The sequence below is a fragment of the Saccostrea cucullata genome, unplaced genomic scaffold (genome assembly GCF_032062105.1).
Source record: "Saccostrea cucullata isolate Sc308-1 unplaced genomic scaffold, CSIRO_AGI_Scuc_v1 ctg11031, whole genome shotgun sequence".
NCBI classification, from domain to species: Eukaryota; Metazoa; Mollusca; class Bivalvia; order Ostreida; family Ostreidae; genus Saccostrea; species Saccostrea cuccullata.
This window is the reverse complement of record NW_026923729.1, coordinates 1-17,916: the sequence shown is the minus strand read 5'-3', so window position 1 is coordinate 17,916 and position 17,916 is coordinate 1. Positions and strand designations below refer to the sequence as shown.

The following is a 17,916-nucleotide window of genomic DNA, read 5'->3' as shown; positions in this document are numbered from 1 at the left end:
ATGTTTGAGAGGGTTTGATACAAACAAAACCACTTAAAATTCAGTTAGTAGCTTGAAGAATCTGGCATGGTTTGAGATGTAGTATGAAGCAGGCAAGACACTTTCAAATTCTGTAAGTAGCTTAGATGAAGCTGGAATGGTTGAATGGTTCATCAAGCACATTGATCAAAAAATTATTTTTGAAATTTTTAAAATTTTCGAAAAAGTTAACATTTTTGGAATGTAGTATTGACTAGTATATTTAGCCAAAGACCTTCAAAAGACCTGTAAGTATCTTGATGAAGCTGGAAAATTCCGAGATGTATGGTTATGCAGACAATTCTCTTTGTTGTATTTAAGTATTTTTTCGAAGTTAACATGACTTTAAATATAGTTGCTTTCTTGTCTTTTGAAGATGTGTAAAATTATAGTATCTCATTGAAGCAGGAAACTCGTTTTATTGATAAATACAAGTACATAAACTTCAAAAGATATACAAAAGTGCAATTTGTTTGAGATGTATTTGCAGACATATTTGAAATTTCAATTGACAAAGCGAAACTACTGTGCTTGCGTATTTATATTTTAATAGCCTAACTACTAATATAGCATTGTCTTGTTTATTCTGTAAAGGAGGCCAAATTGTAACTGTGCTTCTTATAATCACAGGCTCTGCTGGATTGGATTCTAAGCGTTTAGAAAATAATTTAGGAATAATAAAGCAGTTTGATATCACAATCTGATTTTGAAATTTTTGAAGCAAAAGTTTTTTCAGGTATCTTTAGTCAGGACACACGGACCAGATGTTTTGCAAAACTTTCATTGAAGGATTTGTCTGAAGACTTCTAAAGCTGCGTTTAAAATCAAGGTTCGGACAAATCACCTCTAGTCAAAATCACAGAGGAATAATGTTTACATTCTGGTAGGTGTAGTTCAGTTCATTTGTCCTATTGCTAATAACCAAGAGATGTTTAGAAAAGGTTAATAATAATGTTTGATCAGATGATTATGATTTATGATTGATTTAAATTTATTTTGTATTGTAAAAGTTATTCTTATGTATCCGGAAGTCACAATCTTGTACAAGAAACAGAGAATTCTGTAAGCACTCAAACTTTTAAGTTTATATAAGTAATTTTATTCTTCATAGTGTTTTAACGGGGTTGCTATCTGAACTGCAAATGCTGATATGTATGATTCACTGATAAAAATCAACGTAGAAGGCTTTTTGAGTTCATCTGAAGACATCATGGTAAAAAGGAAAAGAAAACTCTTCAGCCGGGAAGGATAACTCTTTAATTTAATGATTTATTCAAAAAGTCATGAAAGTCTCCAAAGGAAGCTTAAAATTGAAATCTTTTTATACAACAAATTGAATTTCATGCAACTTAAGGTTCTTTAATACTCTGATAAGAGAGATAACTCTGAATGACATAAATGTCTAATATTCCTTTATAGATTTGCAAGTTGAAGTGTCTTTTTTGTCCAATTGAATGTATTTTACTTATAAATACATTCTTTTTTGGAAAATCATTAGGTTCAAGCAACATTTTATACCAGTGAGCAGACTGAGTGTTTATGAATCTTAATGTAATTGAAAGTTCTTTGAACATTTTTATACAAATGTCCTCGATCTAGCCTTAAATACCAATTTTTAAAAGTTTGATATAAATCTATAATTGATTTATGAAGTTTTGCATTCATAGCAAACGCTTTATAAACTACAGTATTTATGCATAATAATAATTGTGCAGTATACATAGAAGAAATTAAAGTACCACAGAACTCAGTATAAAAATCTGTGCAGTTTTCTTCAATTGCATGGAAACCTATAGTTTTTAACATAAATACAATTATTCAAGGCCTGGTTTGAAATAAGTAATAATTGGATTACCTTGAAGTCTTGATATCTAGGGGTGGGGTCATACACGTTTTGATAATTTTATGTCAATGCTTTCTTTATCGTCGAAGTCTGTTGCACTCGCGCATGCGAGCTCATCCTATATAAAGTGTTTTTGAGTTTTATTTATAAATAATTTATGTTCGTTTGAACTGGTGAATTTAGAACATAAATATATTTATAAAAGTTATGGTAAAACACGTGTGTTTGTTTTGTATGCAGATTAAGTCCATCGATAAAGGAGATCGATTGGTTGTTTATTTGTTTACGGGTGAATAGGTTGAATCCGTGCTACGCATGATCAGGGCTCCCACTGGACCAAAAATATTTTTCGCCACTTTTCGCGACAAAAGGAAAGGCATACTTGCATCTGATTTCTCGACAATGCAATGCACTTTCTCTTATTCAATTTTTTAAAATTATATTTATCACAGGCATTTGTTTTAAAACTATATGTTTAAAGCTTATGATAGTATCCATTTAAAAAAAAAAGAATGTTGGAAAAATACAATTAATTTGATTTTGAATTGATATCAGGCAACTCTTGACAGAAAATGTCCTCTTGATTATAATTTTTTTTCGCCTGGGAAAGAGGGGGGGGGGGGGGGGCTATAGACCTAGTAGAAATATATGAATTTTTTTAAAAATGTAAATTTTCATTTCATTAATTAATTGTGAAAAGAAGTAATTTAAAAAGTAGGCCCCTAAGAAAAATAGGTTAAAAACTTCATTTTATTAACTTGGAGACTCCAGGGTTTAATATGCAAGCTCATGTAAATGTACATAATTCAGAGTAATTTACTAAGATAATTCTGTTTTCAAACAAAAATCTTTTTCACTCTTTTTCAGTTTATTGTATAATGTACACATTATTTTAAATTTTCATTAGATAAAATTTGAAGCCATATTCTTTACAATTTTCGTCACGTTTCCCTACTTTCGGTTTAAATAAACGATCTACATAGATCCAGAATTTGTTGATAAAAATCTTTTATTTATAAACTTCATCTTCTAATAACACTTTATCCCCCCTTGTTTAATCCAAATTATATTATTTCAAGCAATTTTGTAACCCTCTATTGCTCAAGGCGTTACCTAGTCAGGTGTGTTCGCTCAAGCGAGACGTAATTTCCTACATGTAGGTTTCAGTTTTCACACCTCTGCTGCATTAAATAAACAGAGGGACCTATCTGTATACATTGAATAAACAAAGGAGCTAACCAGGACTACTCAAATTTTGTACACGGTACATCTGAAAAATTCATTTTCGCCACTTATGAATTTTTTTTCGCCACTTCTGAGAAAAATTCGCAATTGGCGACAATGGCGAATCACAGCTCGAGCCCTGCGCATGATTCAGTCACGTATAAGGTAGATTTTCGGGTGTTTTAAGTTATTCGAAGTTCGCTGCTACATTGCAACAGACTTATCCCCCGCCCCACCCACCCCTTCCAGTATGATCGATATACTGTACATGTTAAAATGTTCGTTTTAATGTTGACCGTCGCTTTATTTGTTTCTTTTTCTTTTGTAGAATGATTTGGATTTCAGAAGTTAAACTAAAGACTGTGCTTTGTATACTGTATACACTTCATTAAAGTCTGTTGCACTCGCGCATGCGAGCTCATCCTATATAAAGTGTTTTTGAGTTTTATTTATAAATAATTTATGTTCGTTTGAACTGGTGAATTTAGAACATAAGAAAGATTTCACACTCACCGGTTCACTGATCTCCTTATTGTTAGTTTGATGCTCGAATTAGAGTCATTTATCCTATAAAGTTTCGTTATTTCTGGCTCGCAAGCATGTTTCCTACACTCGCAAGCATGTATCGTCTGTCGTTTGTTGTTTTCAAGTAAGCTATATCGGACGCAAGCTTTTATTGACGTCAAGTTAATTCCGGTTCTTTCAAACGCGCAACTGACGTTTTGAGAATTCTACGGTGAACCGTACGCGCATAATTTCCACGCATGTGGCATTACCGTTGTGTTACCCGTTGTCACGTGTGTTGCTAAGGCTCAGGGTAATCGAACGGATTGTTAACTGTGTCTAAACCAATTAGATTTTAGTATTTAAGAGCAATTCTCTGTAATCACCAAAGTAATTCTGAAAGGGTCTGGCACGCATAGTCTCAGATTTTCTTTAAACTTGGCATATAGTATCTTCATAGGGTAAAACTTATATGCATGACATAATTTTTTTCTGGACACCCTCTGTTACCATGGTAACCGGGATACAAATTTTCTGACCAATATGGCTAATTTGTGTGTGGCAATCTTACGAAAATCACACATTTTACACCATTTGTGCTGAGACCATATTGAGGATTGTACCTTTGTTACTAATATTTTATTAAACTACAACATCAATACTTTCAATAGATATCTTTAATTTGTTGGAGAGTTAATTGATAATTTTGTAATACTTTGTCAAATAATAGCAAAATATTGATTTTTCTAAATTTAGTCAAAACTTAAAAAGTACAACATTTTGGGAAGAAAAATAAAAAATTCGCAGCACTTTCACAATGTATCACTTACTTCATCTGAAGGTACTTGTCACATATAATGAAAATATTCAAAAACTTTCATGGGCAAATTGCAACAAATGTTGACAATAACAAAATGAAAAATCATAAAATTGGCATTTTGCCAAAAAAAGCTTTAACGTACATTTCATATAACAAGATACAGTTTTTTTCTTTTTCAAAATTTTTTTAACAAATATAGCTTAAAATCTTTGGTAACAATGAGACTTTGTCAGCCAACTCATAAAAAATATTTATATTCATATCTATAGGATAGAATATGATCATAAGTATAGATACCCCCCCCCCCTTCTAGCACACTACAAAAAAAACACTGTTGCTGCTTACTGAAGCTTATAAGGCTGCATTATACTTTCTAAAAGATTTGTTTTTTTCTATTTATGAGCATGATACAAAATACTGCGAATCTGCAATCCAAAACAGAAATAACTTAATATACTGTAGTTACTTGCTACACACAAATTATAGCACAGTACTGCATTAAGACAAGTCTCGTCAGCTTCTAAAAAAAATTTTTTTAGGAACCTCTAATTTCAAAATTGTCAATAACAACACATTTTAGGACATTTGAATTAACAAGCAGTATAATATTAACTTTAAGGAACTATAAACAATTATAGCAAAAAACTCATCTGTGGACATTTAAAAAATACCGTTATATCATATAAAGGTATGCATATTGAGACTATTTAGTTCATTTTCAACAAAATGGTACCTTTCAACAGGAAAAATGTTCAAAGACAATAAACCATTCATGAAAGTAAACACTGTTATTTCTTTTTGGGAAAATTAATGTAAATATTAATTCAATTACATATTCTTGGTCTAATATAATGCTTGTAAGATTATTTTTAACTTATTACAAATTGTGTAATGAACTGTAAGCAACCATTTTTTAACAAACAGACAGACAGAGAGACAGATGGACAAATGGAAGGGAAATCAATGGTCCCTTCTGTCTTCACCGGTAGGAGACTATCAATGTACAATTATTAGTAATTTCGGTTTTAAAATTGTAAAGTTTTGCATTACGTCACAACTTATGATGTGCTCAAGGTAAATAGTACATGCCTCGTAACCCCAAGCTTAATGACTGGAAAATTCTTCTAATCCCTGATTGGTTGCTCGTGCAACAGACTATTTCCATGTCATGTTGATAATATGAGTTGACAAATCACACAGCCGAAAAGTCGGATCACGACATCACACGATAACGTAAAATCAACAGTAAAATTGAGTGATATGCATTAGGTTAATAATAAAGATTGTGACGTAATGCAAAACTTCACACTTAACTGAAATTACTAATATCTACAAATCAATGGTCTTAGAAATTTCCTTTTTTAATTTTGACTTAATGTCTTCATCATTTGCAGCCTGCAAGTCATATTTGTCTGACTTCCTGTCTTGTTGGGCAAGCCTTGAGAAGAAACTCCCTATCTGTTGAGCCGTCAGAAACTCTTCTTTAGTGAAGCCATACCCACCTAACCTCATTTCCTCAGCAGCAGTGTAGGCATCCACCTTGCTTCCAGTTCTTTTGCCTACATTAAATTTCTCAATCATGTAGTTTTTTTGCTGTTGACTGAAAACAACTCTTCTCTTTTTGTTTTTTAATGCCCATCCCAAACTTTTGTCCTCAAGCTCCTCATCCTTAAATACCTCAATTGCACTTACATCTGGACAAATGGATGATGCTTGTGACAGTTTCTGAGAATAGATTACTTTGGCCTTGTCACTTAGTGGCTCTTTCTCTAGCTGATATTCACAATTCCCCTGCATAAGGTGGTGATCTAAGCTTTCTTTGTTTTTGAACTCTCGGATACAGCCTTCCATTGGACAAATTAAGTTACTCTTGGTTTGCTTCAAAAGGACTGCAGGTTCTACAAAAAATAACATGTAGAGAGTTACATGTAGATCACTTAATTTTGCCTTCACTTTATTTTGTTCTCACAAACTACTTTTAAAGGATGTGCTAAATTTGTTTGTTTATATACATGTATCAATAGTTAGGTTTGTGATATTCAAAACATGCATATAGATGAAACAGACCCAATGATTCTGACATAGGGAAATGTAAACAACTCTAGCAATCCTGTATGTATCCTCACCACTTGAAAGGACATAATTACCTTCAAGACTAATTGCAGTTACGATGTCTGTCCAGTCCTTTATGACCTTCAATTGGACACAGTTCTTTGAAGGCTTTAGAGTTTCCCATGATGAAAGTTTACCTGTAAAATATGACAAGATCTTCAAAGGAACAAAACTATGATGTGTTTACTAGTCTATATTTGTAACACTATAGTTAGAATTATCACCTTTAAAAAATTCAACCTAGGTTTATATGCAATAAAACAAGATATTTTTTGTGTGTATTTATAAAGAAAGCTGATTTGCATCAATTTACCTTCACCTATATCATATGCTTGCCACATTCTCAGTCCGTTGTTCTCAAAGGCAAAGTTATAGAAACTTGAGATGTTCTTTATGCTCTCCTTGTGTTTATCAGCTTCAAGGTCAAGAACAACATCAACAACTCGCACACGGTATGCTTTTTGTCCCAACTTGTCCAGAGCCTAAAAAACAAGAGTATCATAAATGGAACATAGCCAGTCCACCATGTGTTATCTCAAATCTTGTTCGATTCATCAAAGCCTACAGCAACCTTGGAGCTATGACTCAGGTCAAAGTCATGACACACTGCCTTGTCATGAGGATCAAATGTGCCAAGTATGATGTTGCAGAAGTAAAGAATGTAGAAAATTTTGCTCAGAAAAAGAAATTCTTTCGAAGTGACCTTGAACTTGGAGTAATGTCCCTCTACCTTGGAGGTATTGACCTTGGGTTAAAGTCAGGGCAAACCATCTAATTAAGGGGATGAAGGACCTTTAACTGAAAAAATACCTGTCATTTAATTTTTTTCATATTTTGTAAATATCTTATTTAGTATGTCCTACATACTATAAAGCAGACATATCAATAGGTTTCTAGACTTATTTCTGAGATATTGAGTGACAAATACCATACCCCACAGTGTCTGAGCGGAGTTTTTATTCTCCGTGTTTCTGGGTCCATTACTAGGTCGATAATTGAAATTTTTCACCATAGATAAAAAATATAAAAGCGGAAATGTGTCTTTTAAAATATTTTAGAGTATGAATAGGGTTAAAAATTCAAAAAAGAAAGATTCTTTTGTAACACCATATCTGGAGACGGAAATTTACGACTTTTTTAAGACAACTTAAACCATATAAAAATTAATTTGCAAAAAATCTTATCATTCAATATTTGAAAATTTACGTCGAAGTTCAAGGTCGTCATTGTATTGATTAACTGTAAAAATATCGATTGGTGAAGCTGAGCTCAATATTGCACGGGACAAAGTTAAACGAGTCATGATCATGAAAAAAACGTGTCATGTTTACATTTCTCGAGTACGGGAAAACCCAACTATGACGTCACACATTCCTGAAATAAGCGAAATAAGACAAACCCACAGAACGTTTCCGTCAACAACCATGTAAAAATATTTTTTGCGTTCTGAAATTTATAAAATACCCTACCATGTACATATTATGGCCCGTTTTTATGATTTTATACTACCCGTTTTTACCGTGTATGATCTTACTGAACTAAGAGATCCACTATGACGTCAAAGACGCACTGGACGCGCAGAGTAGGGAAACGGCAGAGTGGATTAATCTATTCCGTAATTTGATAATATTTGCAAGAAAAATGTTTTCAGATATTTTTATACTAGATGGTGAACGCAAACAAACAGTCAAAAAAATTATACAAGTATTGTGGTTTCAATCTCGTTTTGTACATATTTTATCAGAGATTATGACGTAAATCAACTGAGTCACGTGACCATACATCCTTCATCCCCTTAAGAGGAACATTTTTGCCAAGTATGATGTAAACTTCAATCATGTATACATAACCAAGATAAAAGCGGATAGACGGACAGATGGATGGAGAGACGTGGACATCATACCATAATATGACCCATATAACAACAGGCATATGAAAACAAGGGGTCCAATCTTCCTTTAGCACCCACCTGAGAACTTTTGGAATTTTTATAAGTCCAGAAATGTGAACTGCAATCGAATTAAAGGAAAGTTTTACTTCTTGAAATCAACAAAACCCCCTTCTACATCCTAATTTGAATGGTATCAAGTTATCATCCTGAAAAAAGCTGTCATGCTCTTAGGTTTCTTTACTTTGACCACTTGAAATTCAAATTATTACCGATACATGCCGTGTCAATTTCTGATTTCTGACTGATGTTGTGATTTCATAGCATCACTTACTTTTTTCATATCTACTGCTGTTGTTACATCCCTTCCTTCATTGACATACTTCTTGATTACAAATTTTGCATGTGCCGCTTTCCTGTCACACGGTCCTGTAGACACAATACAAAGGGAATTAAGAAAAAATTTAAAGATTAACTGAAACCTTAGACATCAAGTATTGACATTCTACAATTATGCAGACATTCCATTCAGATCCCAAAAAACTAGTACTATTTACCTGTGGCATTCAGTTTTGTCAAATACATGTATTTTGGATGGATTATGAGATAAGAAGTCATGGTATACCTTGAGTCTTTGAAAGTGAAAGACAAATACCTTTTGAGTTTTTGAGTAACAAAGAAGTGTTGATCAACAGATGAGCATACTAATAGACAAAGTTATACCATAAAGCTTCTGCATTTGAGATGTGGGGCCCTAATGAAATTAAAAGTACCTTTTCCATTCTGGGACTCGCTAAAATTGTATGTTTTCAGCTGGGGTCCAACGTCATGCCGGAGAGTGGACAAAGTAACAGAGCTTTTGTAACAACCAGCATTGTCACTAAAGATGTGTACTTTTTGCAGATTAGGCACGGTGATATTAAGGTCTCTAACGACATCTGTCAGTACTGCTGTTGTTGTTGCGGCATCTTGAGATGTTTGAGACTGGAAGATATGAAGATGAGTCAAGGTCTGTAACCTATTTTCCAACTTGACAAGGGAGACTGACACATGCCAATTAATACCACGTTTGGCAAACCAGTCTTGTTGGCCTTCCCTATATCTCCTAGGGAGAAACTTCATCGCCCAATCAGTTGTAATCATAGCACTGTTTGTTTCCAGACTGTCTGCTATGTTCTTTCTTGCAAGTTCTTGATTTTTTGATCTCACAATGTGCTTTTGCAGCTCTTTTATATCTTCAATGGCTTTTTCTACCTATAATTTGTTAAAAGAATAAGATGTTATTCAATTTCCAAGTTATATTGTTTTTTGACAATTTCTTGGAGATCTGAATGTTAAATGCAGCGGTACATGCATCCCACGTGAAACCACTGATTGAACAATTAGCCGAAATATGAACTTTCATTTACCAGATGAAATACATATCAAATACATTACCTTAAACATCAGTGCATCTTTATTATTGACTTGTCTTCCTTCTACCACCTGATGAATTTTCTGTAGTGTTCTGTCCAATTCGATACAGCTTTGGCAGTGGTGATTGTGCATGTGTGGACAGTGATGCCGGAACTCACATCCTGGGGCACTTAAAGCAAATCCTAAGCAATGCTGAAGAACATCTGTTTGCTTTGCCAAATGTACCTGAAACATAGTAGACATTCTCAACAGTTGAAGCTTGACATGATAAGGGCAACAACTTCATACATGTACCAGGTATAAAAGGTGACCTTGAATTTTGACCTGGAAAAAAAAACGATACTGCCTGGGCAGCCATATTTGTTTATGGGCAGCAAGGTAAAGGACCCCGAGTACAATCTTTCTGCCATGTGTCATTGAAATCCCTACAGCCGTTGTGGAGGAGAATTAAAAATGTGAGAACTTAAACCTGTCAGATAGATAGAGGCCTATGACTATAGCTCACTTAAGCCTTTAGCTCAGGCAAGCTAATAATCATCATCAAAGTACACTGTGACCTTACCCTTGAAGTTATGTAAAAGTACACTTCTACTGCACAATGCATTCATTTTAAAAGACAATGCCTTCAAGTTGGTATTTCTAATGCTCATGTGCTGCTCAAGGTCATACAAGTCTTTTACTGCTTAAATTACTCAGCAATTAATTCTGATGACAAATGATTGATTGATTCTATATTGTTTAACGTCCCTCTTGAGAATTTTTCACTCATATGGAGACGTCACCGTATGCCGGTGAAGGGCTTCAAATTTTGACCTTTACTCGGCACTCAGGGTCATTGAGCAGTGAGGGTTCTTTATTGTGCAAACACCTACCGTGACACGGGACCTATGTTTTGGAGAATATACATGTATTCTAAGAACATTTACCTTAAAATCTGCCTTCAAGTATCTTTTTGCTTCCATAAACTTTGTTTTCAGATCTTTTTCATTGAGGTCATCTAAGGTCTCTTCTAAAGCTTGGAAAGCTCGAGATCCTTCCATAACATAATTGTCAAGCCCCTCTACACTTTTCCTAACTGATGCAGCACAATCTGTCAGAATCTTGTAAAGAGTACTTTTTCCTGAAATGATTGTTTTGATACTATTTTACCAAAAAAATTACAAAATAGATACCTAAACATCTCTAATAATAATATTCTAGGATTCTTGTAATAATTATGTATTTCTTCTGTAATTGAGATATCTACATGAAAATAATTACATGTTTTTTCCTCTCATAAACATGATAAGGTACATGTAGATTATTCCTACTAAATTTGATAAACGGGAGTGTCTATGATATGGCTTTCACCATGCCAGAGAGCAATTTCCAACAAAGTTAGCTTATGACCTCTGTTAACCTTGGAAAAACAACAGGCATTTTCTTATCACGTTGGCCATGTTAATCAGGTTTAATGATCCAAAGGATCAGGTATTATTGTAATCTTGGCTTTTTTCAAAAGTGTCCACAAACAGACACACAGCACGATAGGATCTACCATAAAGCTTCAATACAGTAGCTATGCACAAATATTAGATAAGAATGTGAGAATCATCAAGAAGTGTTTCAATGCAGAATGTTTGGTGCCACATTTTTACCTAAAGGTGTTGCACCCTCCTCTTCACAAAGCTGCTGGTATTGACTTATCACGGCACTAGATGATATGCTCCTGATCACATTTGGAATCGTTATCATTTCACCTGAATCTAATTTCAATGTCCTTTGTCCATATGGCAAATCTTTGACAACTTGTGTTGATGTAATGAAGTCTATAAAATGATCTAAACTTTCCACACTAAATCTCTCTCTTTTCTCTGATTTTTCCTTAACTGGTACACCAATACCTTCATTTGCAGCATGCTTTTTAGCCTCGTAAAATCTCCATGACGTTAGTCCTGGAATAAACTGAAAAAAAATAACAAAAGAATATAAAAGATGTTCAACAGACAACATAACTCACATATCAGAAGCTGCTGCTTCCAAGGACTTGTTTTTAAAAAGTAGGTCATACTTCAAGGTCAAAATTTTTGTTCCAATGAGAATGTCTTGTCATGTACACATGATACATTTTAAAGCTAGATCTTTTTAAGGTTAAAAAAATACCATGGCCAAGTTTAAAGTTTTCCAAAAGATGTCTTGTTATAGAGGATACATATGTGAAATATAAAAGCTCCATCTTTTAGTGTTCAAAAGTGTTGGCCACAGTTAAACTTTTTGTTCATGCCCGACGCCGACAGATGGACGGACATTGACGGACAGGTAGACGCTGACTCTAGGGCTGTGACATAAGCTCTATGGGGAAAAATTGTAACTAACCAACCCAAATTTCATTTGACTCAACAGAATTTATTGTAAATTAGTGAAATTTAGTTTAGGGTTAAGGATTTTACTTTTAGTGTTAGGCATTTGGGTTAAGTCGTTAAGGGATATCTTATGATGACTAAAGTTTTTGGATTTGGGTTGGTTCTATTTCTTTCAGGACGTTTGAATAGTTCCAATTTCTTAAAACATATCTACTCCAGACATTCCTCCAAGCAAGCTAAAAATACTTACCTCTTGAGCTTCTTCAAAAGACATCTGCTGAACAATAATAGACAGCACTTGTCTTCTAAATTGCCATGTTTCTCCTTTGGAGTATATTTCTTTCAGGACATTGAGACTCTGGTCATTTTCTAAATCTTCTTTTTTCTCTTGGTCTGCCAGTATAGACTTCCATAAAATCTCCCCCTCATTTGGAGACACTGTCTCAAGGACCACAGATATACACTGTTTAGCTTTCTCCAGATAACGTTTCTTTGTTCTGTCACTGGATACAGTCAAAGGATTTGTGAGCTTTTTAATTGGACTCACATCACACTGAGCCAAGAAAGTATTAAGACTCTCAAGTCTAGATATTTTCAAAATGGAAGCCTCAGAAATCTGGCTGTCTGTAATTGATTCTTGACTGCTCAGTACTGAACTAACATTACTCTGTTGACTCAAGTGTTCAGGATTATCAGGATACTGAAAAATAATTAAGGGCAAGTACTTAGTCAAACATGACTCAGATATCTGCATGTCAAATATTTCAACTGTATGTTAGAACTAAACGTAGGGATTCATTGCAATTCAATGCAAGCGACATATCAAAAACGAAGAGCGAGATGAAAGGTCTAATTTGGATTCAATGTAGGCTAACTAACAGATTGCTAAATATTATGAAGGCAAAAATTTATCTGATTAGTTTAGTCCAACTGGTTTACTAAAATAATCTCTTACATGTACAGGCATACATTTTCTCTTTGATATCTCATTCCTATCAAGTGCACTTTCAGCAGATGCAACAGCACTTTTTCTGAAAAACAATGTAATTAGAAAAATAGAGTGTTTCAGGGTAAATATAAGTCAAGTAAGGTTTAGGTTTCAAAGATGTATACATACATGGACACAGAACAGACGAAATATTTTTTGTCCTTTTGCTTTGCGTTCACTAGGGCTGGGTATTGGCCCGAGATTTCGTATTGCGATATATTGCGATATTTTTAACTGTATTGCGGTATGTATTGCAATATTTTAAATGTAATTTAAATGGCATTTTCTTACTATATTTAATTTAATTTACATGCAAAATGTACATAACTATGATAAGTAACCAACACTGACAAAAAACTGTTGATTTCATTAAAGTTATGTTCTGAAAAGTTCCCACAAAACAACTTCTGTCGTACTGTTTGGCTTAATAACAAACTTTCATGAGTCCATTTTTATATAATTATACCTGGCAATGACAAAATTCCTTAATCTAAGCATATTGCCAATATATCGATATTACAAATCGTATTGCGATACGATATATTTTGTCATTGTATTACAATATATCGAAATATCGAATAATATTGCCCAGCCCTAGCGTTCACCAAAAAAATCCTTATCCTCTCTATATAAACACACAAATATCAACAGGGAACATGTGTGTCGTCTGTCACTGACTTTATCCATAGCATTATAGACAGACGGATGGATGCCATACAAAGTGATCCCAAAGTGTCCCCCTGCTACCCAGGCGACACAAAAACTGGCATATATTTTTTAATGTTGCATTATATACTCATTAATTACCAGACATATGCAACATCATTTTGATTAATGATAACAAAGTGAAGTTTAAAAATGTAGACTCACCCTTTTCCTTGTACCATAAGTATCACCTTCTTCTGATGGTATGTGCTCCTCATACTCTGGAAGTGCTGGACTCAACTCCTGAAAAATAATGATGGACTTATCTCTTCTGTGCAACTTTTGATATGCTTTTCATAACTTGGGTCAATGGAGTTTAATCAGGACTGTACACATTTCAGCAGTGTAACACTTTAAAGCTTAAAATTGGGTTTGGGAAACTCACTTAGATATGCTTTATATCAAAAATCATTCCATATTTTTTTTCAATTCAACTGCTCCATACTTAGATACATGTACTTAGGATCTGCCAGAGAAAATGCCACAGAACCCCTCAAGTAGATTCAAGGATTAAACATGTTAAACAAAAGTGTTCAAGAAATGTGTGTGACCTGCAGGTGGCTTTTTAAAAAGTGTAACAGAGTGTGATTATAGACAGTGATTCCCTAGTATCCGTGATGTAGTAACCGTGCCAGATTTTTCTACAAGTTATCACTGTGAAATTTATGGTTTGAGAAGGAATCAGTAAGAACAAATTTTTTTTTAAAGTAAACTATTTGTTTGACTAAAAAAATTAACAAGTCTAGTAGTATACTTAAATTAGTATCTTGAAAAGTCTACCTACTATTGCAAAATATACATTTTTTGTGTATCTATATACAATGTACAGTATGTTTATACTTACTCTTTCCTTTGTGGCATAAGAGACACTTTTATCTGCTTGTAACATGTGTAAGTGTGCATCATTTTCTGGGTTAGACTGCTAATATATGCAAAAAGAGAAAGTACTCATGTACAACTATGGTTGTGATGTGCTATAAAAATAGTGATACATATAATTTATGTATTTTTTAAACTGCACAAAAAATCTGATATTGGTTTTTTGTAGAGATTAAATTGATTTTCAATATATATAGCTGAAATCTGAATTAAGGAAACATTAATGGACTTACGCCATGTACTTCCAGTCCTGGATCCCTCTCTTGACTGTAGACTTGTTCCCGACAAAGTCTGCAAATAGCTGTAAAATATGAACATGATGAAAATGTTATTTAATTAAGTTCATTTATGGTACAACTTTGTTTGCACTTTGTTTCACTTATATGAACGCACCTCATTTGTGAAGAGTGCCTCAAATTTACATACTCAATGCATCAAAGGGAACTAGAGTGATTTTTATCAATGAATTTTTTGAAATAGATCAGTAGATTCCTTTTTAATTTTGACTTCAGAGTACCTTTAAAAGTCAACTATTTCAGCAAGTTTGGAAAAGGGAAGTGCATATATCAGGTAAAATTAGTTTAATAAGTAGATTAATGTAATGGATTCTCGCCTGGACCCATAAAGCTCCAAATTACTTTGATTGTGCCCCTGGTGAGATTTTTAAATAAAAAACTCTTTGGAAGTTTCCATAAGTTAACCTGTTAAACATAAATTTGCTATATTGTCAATGATTATACTTACGAGTTCCTACTGGAATGAAAACACCAGTGTTTCTGGCTATTTGGATGAACATTTCACCAGAGACATATCTATCACCATTTTTTTTTTACATTTATGTACATTAAATATTTGTCCATATGTTGAAATGTCACATATCTTCCTTCGTCTTCTTCTTCTCAAATTTTCAAGGATACTTTCCCTATGCTGCAAACATATGGTCAATTTTTGTATAAAATTTGATGGCAACAGACTAATTTCGGAAAGTATACAAAGTTGTTCATCATATTCAATGTCCTTCAGAGGAGAAAGTTCTCCTTTGCAGGTAATTTGCAAGTAAGAAAATTTTCCCTTTAAGTAATCATTGATAGAACACATTTTTAGGACTTTTAAGGCCAAGTCAGATTTCCCGTTTCCACCTACATAACTGTACAAGTTTACTTCCAGAATTTCCTCACTTCAAATCATCGATGTTTTAGTCTGTATCATTGTGGAGGTAAAAGCAAACTTCTGGCAGACTACAGACATATCAATGTAAAAGAGTTCCGTTAAAGGGGGATAATTCAAGTGTTGCAATTTGTAGTACAAGAAGGCTTCAGTCATTACATGCATGGAAGCCAAAAAATGGAGAAAATGTATACATATTTAGCATTTGTGATATTTATAATTACCTCTTGTCTTCTCTTGTATTAATTCTTGGTCCTTTTCCTTCTTCTATACTGCCAATCCTCAACCGAATCTGCTTTTAATAAGTTTTCTCACCAAATCATTTATTTACCACTACAAGTGCCTACATATTGTACCTCCAAGCGCTAGAGAGTAATCCAAGGGAAGTAATCGGGAAGCAAAAAAAGCTTCAAAATGCAGAAAAAATGGAAATTCACCTTTGAATTTCTTTTACACATATCATTTGCCCACCAATTTTTTATTTGTTTGAATATAATCAAATATCAACCTTTCATGTTTTCTTATTGCTTAATTTGTAGATGGCTGCATTTTTTTGTTTTAAGTCCGTAAAAACTGAGCAAAATTTACTCTATTTTTGACATTTTGCAATGCATAACATGACCACTTATGAGTGTAAAATTAAAATTAAACTGTAAACATTGTTGATTGAATCTCTAGTATTGGATAACAACAATAAACACAAATATAGATATCTCTGTTCATTTCTAGACATGGTTTTTCATGAAAAGTACAGATTTTCTCATGATTTACAAAAATCAGAAAGTTTGTATCCCGTTTCCATGGCAACCAAGGTTACAATTCAAAAACTATTTTTAGAATTTACAATCACTCACACACCTGTATTAAATTATGATATAAAAATTTAAATCTGTAACTATGCGTGCCAAAATTTTTTGGTGATTACAGAGAATTGCTCTTAACATGAAAGTATGATAATAAATAATGTATGTGTTTATTACCTCCTGATGATGTAGTCGTTGTCTCCATTAAGTGCTGAGTTCGCTGAACCTTAAATTTAAAAATGGACGCCTGAATTACTTGAAATATCAGTTGTAGAACGATTATGATATTTGCAAATGAAAAAGATGATATCTTTTTAAGATAAAAACGGCTATGGAGAGGAATTTAAAAAAGAGTATTTGTAAAAACAAAATCCATTTCAATCTAATTCATCAAAATTTGTATTGTTTTTTAATTCATTGAATAATGAAACTCATTTCAAAATATTTAGAATAATATTGATATGGTTTGCATCTTCCTTTTCAAATTATTCTCTTACAATTATCAATTCAAAGTGCATTGACAATTATAATTTTCTGCGAAAAGATGGTCTTTTCTAATCACCATGGCTTTTTCACACTATTTCACAAAACAATTTTCCACATAATGATTACTATAGCAGTTTCGTTATTTAGACAAACATTTATTGAAATGTTTAATACTAAGACTAATCTGACGAAAAATGTATGTTTATTACCTCTTGATGATATGGTCTCTGTCTCATTATTTGATGAATTCGCTGAACCTGAATAAGAGAGAGAACGCCCGAATTACTTGAAATATCATTTTACCAACAAATAAACTATTTAAAACATTTAGAAGAAATCTGATATTGTTTGCGTCTTCGTTTTCAAAATATTCACTTACATTGATTAATTCAAAGCGCATTGACAATAATGAATTGGTTTCCTTGAGTAAAATAATTGAGATATGGTACAACGTGTTGTGGGGGAGAGGTTTGTTTTGTTGTTTTTTAATACAAAAACGTCAGTTTGTTTTCAGTCTTTAACAATTTTTAAGAGGCGTTCTCTAATCATCATGGCTTTTTCACACTATTTCACAATACCATTTTCCATATAATGATGAATACAGCAGTTCCTTCAATCAGACAAAAAAAAATTGGAATGTTTTGTACCCAATACTAAAACAACGAATAATGTATGTTTTATTACCCCCTAATGATTATTTTGTTCATAAGTGATGAATTCG

At 33.2% G+C, this 17,916-nt stretch overlaps 1 protein-coding gene across 1 annotated transcript; it reads right to left on the bottom strand.

The window, feature by feature from the left end:
* Positions 1–3,955: 3,955 nt before the first annotated feature.
* On the bottom strand, positions 3,956–13,190 carry LOC134264790 (uncharacterized). The gene is made up of 10 exons (XM_062747074.1): positions 13,123–13,190; positions 12,418–12,867; positions 11,463–11,769; positions 10,752–10,945; positions 9,847–10,050; positions 9,183–9,663; positions 8,744–8,838; positions 6,835–7,003; positions 6,557–6,658; positions 3,956–6,307 (listed from the first exon to the last, which is right to left on the bottom strand). The coding sequence occupies exons 1-10, from the start codon at positions 13,132–13,134 to the stop codon at positions 5,739–5,741; spliced, it is 2,583 nt and encodes an 860-aa protein (XP_062603058.1). The 5' UTR covers positions 13,135–13,190; the 3' UTR covers positions 3,956–5,738.
* Positions 13,191–17,916: the final 4,726 nt, after the last annotated feature.